The 12,823-nt window shown below is 34.2% G+C and overlaps 1 protein-coding gene across 4 annotated transcripts in view; it reads left to right on the top strand.

Annotated features, from left to right (window-relative positions):
• Positions 1 to 1,585: 1,585 nt before the first annotated feature.
• Positions 1,586 to 12,823, top strand: part of LOC127833540 (heavy metal-binding protein HIP-like) — a 36,688-nt gene continuing 25,450 nt past the window's right edge. Inside the window, exons 1-2 of one of the 4 annotated variants that reach the window (XM_052358848.1) lie at positions 1,586 to 2,033; positions 11,695 to 12,401. In XM_052358848.1, coding sequence (XP_052214808.1) covers positions 1,625 to 2,033; positions 11,695 to 12,110 — 825 coding nt within the window. In that variant the 5' untranslated portion in view covers positions 1,586 to 1,624 and the 3' untranslated portion in view covers positions 12,111 to 12,401. Of the gene's footprint in view, positions 2,039 to 2,850; positions 3,434 to 11,694; positions 12,402 to 12,823 lie in introns of those variants that run through there. The other 3 variants (XM_052358852.1, XM_052358850.1, XM_052358849.1) reach the window with 3 other exon arrangements.

Raw genomic sequence — 12,823 nt, 5'->3', positions numbered from 1 at the left:
CTAGAGTTAAATCATTCATATAAATTTAAATGGGATGAAACCCTTACTAATTCCACTCCACAGGATATATAAAATGAAGTCCAACTATTAGACTAAATTGCTTAGTACGGATTCGCTCCCCTGTCTGCACAACTTTGATGCTATTTGGTATCTCTAGTTACACATTGTGACGTGCAGTATTCCAAGTTTCCGCGTTCTTATGAAGTTCTTAAGTTGGCGTTAGATTCTCTAAAATGACATACAATAAATAGTTTTTCTGTTTAAACAGAATTAGAAATACAAAAAGTTATAGTCATTTCAAATTTGAGAAAATACGTATTCAAAATAGTACTATTCTGTGATACTCAACAGCATGATGATGCATTTCGCGAAATACAACTGCTTTCACTTGTTTGTATGTATTTTTTACTTTGAAAGATAGGTGCACATAGTTTCGTATCCTAAATAACATTTTCACATGGAATCCATTTTATTGACATAGTGTCCGTGCCCTATCTAGCAATTTCAAGACGCCATTTCGAATATTGTTAGATTGTAAAAAACGTAGGAATTTTAGCGAGTAAGTGCACATCAAAATTATTTAATGTAAACAACAAATATCCCAATCGATTTTTTTCCACATTCAATCTTCATAAGTAACAAAAGGACATTCACATAACTATTTATGACACATGAAAATTCCCATCCACACATACTGACGAAGTAAGACATCGGTTCTCAGTGCCAAATAATCGTGTTGTGCGACGGTCAAATGAAAGGTTTATTCTAAAAACGGTACTACAGTTTTGATATAATAGATCTATATATTCTTCAACATAATCTGCAAACAAGCTTGATTAGTATGACAAAATCAGCGAGTAATATGATCTACATCAAATCCTTCTATAATATACATTTCATGACTCTCCGAAATATTTTTGAGTGATACATATCATACGTTTAAAGGGATACATCGACAGCGTGTACGGTAAGATTCTTAAACAATTTATTTTCTAAATGGTTCATTTACACATATGTCAAAATGTTTCATTTTTATAAGCGCTTATAAAAAAAAAGTAACGCTTTTTGATAAAAGCACTCAGTTAGTGAAAATACCCATTGAAGCGCGCTTATTTTGTCATAATACCAATGCTTATCGACGAAAATATGCTGGACAAATGTAATATGCGTCATTTTAAATAAGTTCTAAATTCAAAGAAAATTCCTTCAATATTCCACGTTACGTTGCTAAAACATTTCTCAGGCGGAAAATTAACCAACAAGGAGCAGGTGGCAGCTCCTTTCTACTTTTCTTAAGATCTTTCTATTAATTGAATCTTAACAGATGTGCATGTTTACGGAGATTAAGATTATTTCCTTTAAAACATTAACTTAAAAGATGTGAACTGATAATTACTGTTCATCCATGATGCCTTTTTGGCATTTCGTAAACAGTACTTAAAGAAAGAATGTGAATTTATTTGCATGCTTTTGGAATCTGTTTCGTTTCAAGCTCCAGAAGACAATAACATCTGACGTCATATACTCCACACTTTTTGCGCTTGCGAATGAATATATTAAGCAAATCCATTCAGCGCATAAGACATTGAACAAGACTACCAAGGGACAGTGAGATCGACTCAGAATGCGAGCTATTGAGTGTGTTTTAGTTGTCGCCTGCGCCCTTTTGAGGGCACATGCAGCTGAACCGTCGTGCCCGGTGTGTTCTAAGTATCACTATGAAGAGATGCTTCTGGAGAGGATGATACGGAACGAAATCAAATGGGAACAGATCGTAAATGACATGAAATCCATCAATGACAAGGTGAATTCTGCCCTTGATGACGCCAGCGTGAAAATTGAACAGATGACCTCGAGACTTGAGAAACAAAATCAAGTGGTGGATGAAGCCAGCGGAAAAATTCAAAACTTGACGTTGGGACTTGATAAACAAAAAGGAGTGGTTTATGCAGCCAGCGTGAAAATTGAAAACTTGACGTTGGGACTTGAGAAACAGAAGCTTGATATGGATCTTATAACTCTCCGCTCACAAAGTACGGTATTTAAAGTTATTCTAATTATCACGTATCTCATTTTAATACTCCATTCTCTCATTTTGATTTTCAATTATTTCAATAGTAAACCTTGTAATTAAGAGTGAGTTAATATATATGCTGCTCAAAATTTTTAATAACGGTTTTAAATTAAGATTAAATTTCGCTTTATAGGAAACGGCTTACAACATTATTTCTTCATTATATTTCTTATGTTACCGCAATCATTTATACAATAGTATTATACTATATACTTATATACGCACAGTAACCGTGCGTCGTACGGAAACGAGTGTCTAATGCTTATAGTGCATCATTGATGGAGACAAAATATTTTCGCAGTCTAATTTTGAGTTTAAAATGATACGAATGCAGTATTTCAAATATACATGGAAATTGTACAAAGTTTCAAACGAAAATCCGGTCAATACCGTAATATTAAGTTAATAATCATATTTAAATAACGCTAATGAATGAGTAGAGCAACGATTTATTCGTATAAACAATATGAGGATACGTTTTGCCTCAAACTCGTTAAACATTTAGTCGGTATAGACAAATATGTATCAGATGGGAAGAAACGGAAAAGAACGGTACATTCGTAAAGGCCAATACAATTCTGTCGGACTGTATGTCTTAAAAATGGCTAACTTATAAGAATTGATCTATTTATCATACCAGTATTTAAAAACATTAATTTATAAAGATAACAGTTAAATGTTTTGACCGATATAAATCTCCTATGTTAACGACATAGTGCTTTCCCCGTCAAAAAATTGCATGCAAATATATTAATAATTTGTGTATATAATTTCAGATATAACGAATGTGCTCTTTTACGCCCGTACACCAAAAGACGCTGCCTTAAAAAGTTCACAAATCGCGATCTTCAACACTGTGGTTGTGAATACAGGACAAGGCTATGCTAGCGATACCGGCAAGTTTACGGCACCTGATTCTGGGATTTATATGTTTGCAGTGCAGTACTGTACTGAAGCTAACCAATGGGGATGTCTGGAAATTGTGAAAAATGGAACGACTTTACAAAATTCCGTAAATCAAGCTGACAGCAACTATGCGTGTAGCAGTATGCAAGCGTTTGCCACAGTTGCTGTTGGTGGGCAAGTCTGGGTGAGGGGTAATGGATTTGGTGGAAACTGTAATTTATACGAATATAAGACATATGTTTGGTCATCTTTTTCGGGAGTCCTGATACACACATAACTGGAATGTCTTCATGCGGACACATACCACATCATAAATGGTGACATTGTTTAACGTTTTTGCAGTTTTATGATGACATATAGTTGTTTGACTATAAAATAATATTGCCGACACGGTGTCTGTTTTACTCAGAATATCCTATCCAATATACTCCTTCGTATTTTTGTAAAAGCAATATATTTTACTCTTAATAAATCCTTTATTTCATATTCGATATGTTTGCTTTCGATATTTTCGACACATTCAACTGAATTATACAATACAAAGAGGAACGTTACAAACATTCGTAAAACACAATAATCAGGACTTATCGAAACCCACAAAAAGAATGTAGTGTTTAGACGGAAAAGGCAACTACGACAATACAATATTGGGAAAACACCTGGATATATATCATAAATAACGCCTATGCCGAAAAATGCTTGTATCGCTTGAATTAATCTATACCTACCAAGTTATTCTAACGCCGTTCCGATGAGATTATACTAAAATAACTTAATATTATGTCCATTTACGAAACAGTGAACGTTCAAGGCATATTTATATGAGGTTTATGTTTTCCACTATTCGAAGATTGCAATAAAAATATATGCTAACAAAGTCGCCACTAAAATGCACTAGTTTTTGCAGGCACATACATCATGATGTAATAACTAAAACTGGTATATATAAAATTATTTTTTAATGGATGAAACAATTTACTCTTTAAAAACGCCACTAATTTCAAGGGTGATACACTGTGACCATGATTCGTCAAGGTTGAGTCATAATTATCATATATGTGGCCACTGCAGAGGTAACAAGATGTTTTTTTAGATTTTAACTATTTACCTTGTTGGTTTTTTTATCGCACGTAACTTAGATTCGAACTCGGCCCATACATTGCAGGGTACAGTTATCACCAAGTTGCATCAAGACAGAGTCATAATGAGGCTCTATATCGTTAACAAGGTTTCTATCAGATGTAAACTGATGACCTTTTGTTTGACATCACTTGATTATAAGGAAGCATTTCAAAGCTGCGCATGTTTACCAAGTTTAGTTCAAACCTATTTATTTTAGCTCGATCGGATTGAAATTACTTACTTCTTATTTGAAACGCTTTCGAGCCCGTTTCCTGGGCCTAGAATCAGTACTTGGCGTATTTGGGGGGATCTAAAGAACGCTCCCTCCTTAGTGGGGATCGAATCCCTGACCTCCCGGTCGCTAGACAAAGTGTGATCAAGATTGAGTCAAAATGTGGCGTGTAAAATTTGTTCTACATTGACCTGATGGAATTATTTTGGACGCACGTGTCTCAGTTTCAAAATGGTCTTAGATTTTGTAAAGATTAACATAATCGAAATTTCATCACAATGGGATAAACACGTGGTCTCTTTAGTAGTGAAGAGCTAAAAGTGGACGACAGGCACCGCACACCGCACGACGCCGGACATTTTGTTTGTTCACAATGGCTCACCTAAGCCATTTAAAGTGGTTTAAATTAAATTAAGATTTATGGATGGAAGCACAGAAAATGAAAGCGCAAATGATCATCGTTGTTTTGTTATTGTTATGAGCATTGAATTAAAGTTCTAATAAAACGAAGCGTGTCGTTTTATTATTTTTGTTAATGACTGATTTGAAAGCTCTATTAGTGAAATCGATCTGTTTTAAAGTTTCAGTTGTAAGCGATATTGTCATTATTGATGCCATTTTGTTCAGGTTGCATTACGAGCTCATTTGTTATGATATAGCCTTAAGAAAGTCAACCCGGAGCTGCTTTTTATTATACCACCATTGTGTAACTACATTGGAGAGGCTGACCAAATACTTTGTTAGTATACCCCTGACCGAATACAAAACTGAACTCCACCCCTTACTATAATTATCATGTCTCTTACCGATATAATTTTATTAACGCCAACATTTTAGATGTGTATGCCTCTCTGCAATTTTTTATAATTTTCAAGTCATGCCCACTTGGAACTACATCATCATGTATTTTTTGTTAGAATATAGTTACAAAGTAAACAAAAAATCGAAATGGGTCAGAGGGTATAAAAAAAACACTTGATGAACGAGGGAGGATACTAACAGTTCATTCGATGAAATTACAAACAATAACCATACGTAAAATAGTACCTAAACGAAATAGGAAACTTATTGTTGAAAACGCGTGTAAATACAATTTTAACAATCGCAATCTTAACATTTAACTGACAGCAATAAACGGATAAAGAACAAGAGAAAAAACAATTATGCTTGAAACTTGTGAGTTTTTTCCCAGTGCTTTGGGAGGCATAACAACAGAGAGTCAAAGCACGTATCGTTCTTGCATAACACAATGTGCCAATCTTTGTTGTCCCCTACCGGTTTCACCCGAGGGGACTTATGGTTTGCGCTCTGTGTGTCCGTCAGTCCGTCAGTCTGTGAGTCTGTCACACTTTTATGGATTCTGCAATAACTTTAAAAGTTCTAAATATTTTTTCATGAAACTTAAAACATGGATAGATGACAATATGGCCATTATGCACGTCATTTCATTTTGTTCCTACGTCAAAATTTATGGTTGCTATGGCAACAAATAATATAAAAAAATCTGACAATGGTGGAGCCGGTAGGGGACATATATTGCTTGGCAATAGTCTTGTTTAGTCTGTTATTTGGTAGGATGACGTTATGGCATGGTTTTTTGACGAAGAAATAAGAGTCATCATTTTGTGTGGGTACATTGTTCACCAACACTGTATATATTGACTGACACAAGCTATAATGGTATCGCGAGACAAGCAATGTGTTTTAAAAGAAAACTGTTGTTAGATTTATTTGAAATCTTAATTACTTAACTTTTCGTTCATAATTTGGCACAAATGGCTCAACGGTCGGTATCAGCAAATCTGACAAGTTGACGAGCCGTAGTTATTGGTCTATTTATGCAATTTCCACAATAACTTCATCTTTCAATTGCACTCCGAGATCAGTTTGTCAGTCTGGTCAGGAGATACATATGAGAACATAACACATTGTGTGATTTTATAGCGAACAGCATCGCCTCTGACCAGACTGCGCAAATGCACAGGTTGGGCTTAAGATACGCTGGCCGAAACGCATAAGACCCATTTTCGCATGGTGCGGCTATGAACATGAGATTTAAATGTGTCGAAAGAAAACTGCGTGTTTATCAAATATTAACATACGATATATTTCGATGGTGAAGAAATACACTCATGATAAGGCATGTGAGGACACATATGATGTGCATAATTTGTATCTACTTACACTTACACGTGGTAATCCCGTAGTAATTTTTTTATCTACTTTCACTAATGTGTGGTTTGACAATGATAAGTTGATAACACACATTTCATGCGGAGAATATGTGACTAACAAGTTTACAAACACAATAGTTAATCTTTTGTTTTCAATTTAATTATATAGAAACGTTAATTTCAAAATTTACTTCGAAGTCAGCATTTACGCCGATTACCTAATATTCGGTTTTAGCGATTTTAAAGCATTTTGTTTTTGACTATAATTTACCTGTTGTAATTGGCGAACTCATGTTCAACGTTTTATTAATTAAGAACTGTGTATGTAAACAAACTTAACCTTCTACTATTGCGTTGTAAGCACCCGTGAGAACAAAAAATCGCCGCTATATGTTGAGAACAAAATAATGTTTCCAGAAACAGCAATAGTAGGATGCACTATAAACGAGATTCCACAACATCCCACTATACTTGGTTATCAGCATCTATTAATAGCCTCAGATGCGGTGGTTATCGTTCTTAGCGTAGTTAAGAGCAGACCGACTAGCAACGCGTAGTTTTTTGCACATCAAAATTATTAAATTTGTACATTTCCACATTCAATCCTAAGAAGAATCCAAAGACATTCACATAAAGATAAATGACACATGAAAAATCTCATACACACATACTGACGGACTAAGACATCGGTTCTCAGTGGCAAATAATCGTGTTGTGCGATGGTATAATGAAATGTTTGTTCTAAGAACGGTACTACAGTTTTGATATAATATATCTTCTTCAACATAATCTGCAAACTAGCTTGATTAGTAAGACATAATCAGCGAGTGATGCGATCTACATCTCATCCTTCTATATTATACATATTATGACTGCCCGAAATAATTTTTTTTGGATATATATCATACGTTTAAAGGGAAACATCGACAGCATGTACTGTAAGGTACTTTAACAAAGTATTAACTAAATGGTTCATTTACACATGTTTGTCATTTTTATAAACACTTATAAAATGTAACGCTTTTTGATTAAAGCACTCTGTTAGTGAAAAATACCCATTGAAGCGCGCTAATGTTGTAGGCGTGAGTTCGAAACGCACTGGAGGCGTATACTATAAACATGATTAGCATTGTATATAGAAGATTTAATCAAAATACCATTGCTACTCGACGAAAATATGCTGGACAAATATAATATGCGTCATTTTAAATAATTTCTAAATTCAAAAAAATACCTTCAATATTCCACGTTAGGTTGCTAAAACATTTCTCAGGCGGAAAATTAACCAACAAGGAGCAAGTGGCAGCTCCTGTCAACTTTTCTTAGGATCTTTATATAAATTGAATATAAAGAGATGTGCATGTTTACGGAGATTAAGATTCTGTCCTTTGAAACATTTACCTAAACGATGTGAACTGATAATTAGTGTTCATCCATGACGCCATTTTGACATTTCGTAAACAGTATAAACATAAATAATGTGCAATTTATTGCGTGCTTTTGGAATCTGTTTTGTCACCCCCGGAAACACGATATGCTGTGAGAAGTTGGATGTGCTAGGAGAAGTTGCCGATAGATTTCGATGAATTTCGTTAGGTTAAGTAAATCAAGTTCTATAATTGTTTAAAGGCATTTTTGAATTAAAATATATTTTGGTGTATGCAAAGTAATCCACTTATCATATGCAAACCCATCTGAGATATCGCTTGAGTTATGCGCTTTATTCAAACTCTCTTTTGTTTTTGGAAATAACAAAGTTCAAGTAGTCAACTTTGACAAAGGAGGACAATGTATCGCTTAAACACATACATACCTAGTAGCAACCCCCATATAGAAGTACATTATATATATATAGAGAGAGAGGATATTATTTTTCTAGTTTTGATAAAGTATATCTTCCTTAATATTCTGTGCAAACAAGATTGTGAAATATTGAGCGACTGTTGCGATCTCCATCTATTCATTTTACAATAAAAAATGTTACGACTGCCATAAATATCTGTATTGTTAGATACATATCATACGTTTTAAGAGGTATAATGGCATCATTTTCGGTAAAGTCTTTAAAAAAGTTTTAACTTAATGGTTTATTTACACATATGCGCCATTTGTGGTTGACGTAGTCAGCGTCGAAAATTGAACAAGTGGCTGCTGAAAACAGCGTGAAATATGAAAATTTTACCTCGATACTTGAAAAACACAAGCAAGTGATGGTGAAAACAGCGTGAAAATTATACATTTGACTTCGAGACTTGAGAAACCAAAGCAAATGGCTGATGAAGCCATCGTAAATATTCAAATTCGGACTTGTGAAAAAAGCATGGCGTTGATAAAGTCAGCGTGAAAACTGAAAATTTGACCTCGAGCATTGACAAACAAAAGCAAGTTTTCAATGAAGAAACCGCGAACATTGAAAATATGACATTTTAACTTCAGACAAATAAGTTGGACGTGGATATTACAAATCTCTGCCTTAAAAGAACGGTATTTATTGTCGTTTTGATTATCAGTTTTTATTTAACTTTAAATGATCATATTTTAATTCTTCACACTCTCACGTTGATTTCAATATTTTCAATACCAAACCATGTAAATTAAGGCTGATATTGTCAAGGGAACAAAAATAATGTGGTGCAAGGCGCAACGTCTTCCAGTACCTTATCTTCTTCGCATTTAAATACTTACATCAAGAAACAATTGCTTTAACTCGGTCGGGTTACATTTTATCTGCTGCAAAGCATCCTAATGTTTAAAGGTATGAAAACGTAATGCTTATATTATTTCTAATATTTTTATGATAATAAGGGATCAACACAGTTTTATTAGAAAAAGATGCAATAATATTAGAAAACGTATCAACTTGCACTATAAAATGCCCCTTTTAAGTTACAAATCATCAAGTGCACATCCATGATATGCTACAATCGGGAGAAATTGAACAAAAAAGTGTGGTATTTAATTGTTCAATTGGTTATAATTTAGTGTAACTTTGTGTGGGTTTCACACATTGACTTGTTGATCTGTTTGATGTTCATAGTTAAAAAAGCTGCCAAATTGGGAATTATGACATTGAAATTAAATTAGCTTTGCATTATTGACAATAAATGTTGAAGTAAATGTAATAGGCACAAATGCAGTACTTATTTACACTAATTAACACACAAAAAATCACCACTATCCAAGATATTCTGACATCAAAAATATATACATTGATCCGTAAAATAACTTCTCCTCCCATAAGCGAAAAAAAAACGTATTGCATACTAGTCGCCGCACTTCAGTGCGACGCCAATAACAAAAAAGTTGAAACGATATGCACTTCCACTTCTATTCTTCCATATCTTCATCGAAACTTAGTTTGAACCACACTATTTTATTGTATTCCTATCGAAATTTACATTTATGCATGGTAAACACACACTCCGAAATACGTTTTGCATTCGTTCGATGTTTTAAACGAATAGTTTACTGTTAAAAATAATCACGTCCGACATGTCCTTAAATTCCAGAGAGTTTAAATAAAACTATTGTGTTTCGTCACAGAAATGACGTCACGCGATGTACTACGTTATATATTTCGTAATATTAATTAGGGGTTTCCTATTTTCGTTGCGCGTTATGTGACGTCATTAAATGGTTCATAGAAAGTAGTCCGGCTAGTATGGTAATACAGAATCGGAAAACAGCGAGCAGCATAATACGGGATTTATATCAACGATTGACACAACCTGTATTTTGTTAAAAGCATTAAACAGGTATATACTAAAAAATCAACTTCACCCATTACCATATTATCATGTCTCTGACAGATATAATTTTAGTGACGCCCACATTTGAGATGTGTATGCCTCTCTGCAATTTTAATAATTTGTAGGTCATGCCCACTTGGAAGTACATGTTTTTTTTATTGTAAGAAAATTGTTACAAAAATATCAACAAACCTTGCTGAATATAGGAGGATAATAACAGTTCATACGCTAAAACTACAAACAATTACCATACGTAAAATAGTCCCTTAAATAAACAGGAAACGTATTGTTGAAACGCACGTGCATACAATTTAAGCAATCGCAATCTTAACATTTAACTGACAACAATAAACGGACAGAAAACAAGAGAACGAATATTTATGTTAGAAACGTGTGAGGTTTTTCCCCAGTGCTTTGGAAGTCATAACAACAGAACTTTAAAAAACTTTTTGTTCATAGAGAAACAATATCAAGTGGTGGATAAAGCCAGCGGGAAAATTCAAAACTTGACGTTGGGACTTGACAAACAATATCAAGTGGTTTATGCAGCCAGCGTGAAAATTGAAAACTTGACGTTGGGACTTTAGAAACAGAAGCTTGATATGGATCTTAAAACGCTCCGCTCACGAAGTACGGTATTCAAAGTCATTTTAATTATCACGTATCTCATGAGGATATTCCATTCTCTCATTTTGATTTTCAATTATTTAAATAGTTAACCTTGTAATTTAGAGTAAGTGAACAAATCTGCTGCTAAAAAGTTTTAATAACGGTTTTAAATTAAGATTAAATTTCTTTTATAGGAAACGTATAAACAAATATTTCTTCATTTTATGTCTTATGTTACCGCAATCATTTATAAAATAGTAATATACTATATACTTGTATACGCACAGTAACTGTGTGTCGTACGGCAACGAGTGGCTAATGCTTAATGTGCATCATTGATGGAGACAGAATATGTTCACAGTCTGATGTTTGAGTTTATAATGGTACGAATAAAATATTTCAAATATGCTTGATCAGTGTACAAAGTTTCAAACGAAACACCCAGTCAACACCGTAAAATTAATTTAATAACCATACTTAAATAACGCTAATGAATGAGAAACAATCTGAGGATATGTTTTGCCTCAAACTCGTTAAAAACTCAGTCGGAATAGACAAATATGTATCAGATGGGAAGTAACGGAAAGAGAGGGTACATTCGCATAGGCCAATAAAATTCTGTCGGACTGTGTGTCTTTAAAAAGGCTTATTTATAAGAATTTATCTTTTTAACATATCAGTAGTTAAAAACATTAATTTATTTAGATTTAATGTTAAATGTTTTGACCAATATAAATCTCCTATATTAACGACATAGTTCTTTCTCCCGTCAGCAAAATTGCATACATTTATATAATATTATTTGATAATTTGAGTATAGAATTTCAGATTTAACGAATGTGCTCTTTTTCGCTCGTACACCAAAAGACGCTGCCTTAAAAAATAATCAAATCGCGATCTTCAACACTGTGGTTTTGAATACAGGACAAGGCTATGCTAGCGATACCGGCAAGTTTACGGCACCTGTTTCTGGGATTTATATGTTTGCAGTGCAGTACTGTACTCCAGTGAACGAATGGGGATGTCTTGGAATTGTGAAAAATGGAACGACTTTACAAAATTCCGTTAACCCAGCTGGCAGCAACTATGCGTGTAGCAGTATGCAAGCGTTTGCCACGGTTGCTGTTGGTGAGCAAGTCTGGGTGAGGTCTAATGGATGGGATGGAAACTGTTATTTATACGAACATTCGGGACAAGTTTGGTCATCTTTTCCTGGAATCCACATACCAAATGATAGTTGGTGAAATTGTGTAACGTATTTGCAGTTTGTGATGACATCTAGGTGTTTGACTATACAAAATATTGCCGACAATGTGTTTGTTTTACTCAGAATGTCATACACAATGCAAATGTATACTCCTACGTACTTTTTGCTTAAACGATACAAGAATGAACGTTGCAAACATTTGTAAACAGAATAATCAGACAGATCGTAACACAATAAAATAATTAAGCATATGTCGAGGTGGAACAGACAATGATGAGTAATTATTATCATAAATGTGGCCACTAAAGAGGTATCAAGATATTTTCTAAAATTGAACATTGACCTTTATTTTCCCCCACGTACTTCAGATCCGAACAAGGCCCATATATTGAAGGGTAAACTTTATCATCAAGACAGAGTCATTTTGAGGCTTCTAGATCGGTAACAAGGTTTCTCTCGGATTTGAACTGATGGTCTTTTGTTTGAAAGCACTTGACCCAGATTCTTATTTTGAGTAAACGTTTTTAAGATAAACATTTGAACAAAGTTTAGTTAAAACCTTTTTTTTAGCTTGATTTGAAACGCTTTTGAGTCCGTTTCCTGGGCCTATAACCAGTACTTGGTGTCTTTGGGGGAAATCTAAAAAACGCCCCAACAGTCGGGAACAAGCCCCTGATATCCCGGTCGCTAGCCAAAGTTTAACCAAGTTTGATCAAGATTGAGGCAGAATTTTGCGTTTAGAATTTGTCC

This window comes from Dreissena polymorpha, chromosome 6 (genome assembly GCF_020536995.1).
Source record: "Dreissena polymorpha isolate Duluth1 chromosome 6, UMN_Dpol_1.0, whole genome shotgun sequence".
NCBI classification, from domain to species: domain Eukaryota; kingdom Metazoa; phylum Mollusca; class Bivalvia; order Myida; family Dreissenidae; genus Dreissena; species Dreissena polymorpha.
Note: the sequence above shows the minus strand (reverse complement) of the source record. Positions and strands in the feature narration are given on the sequence as shown.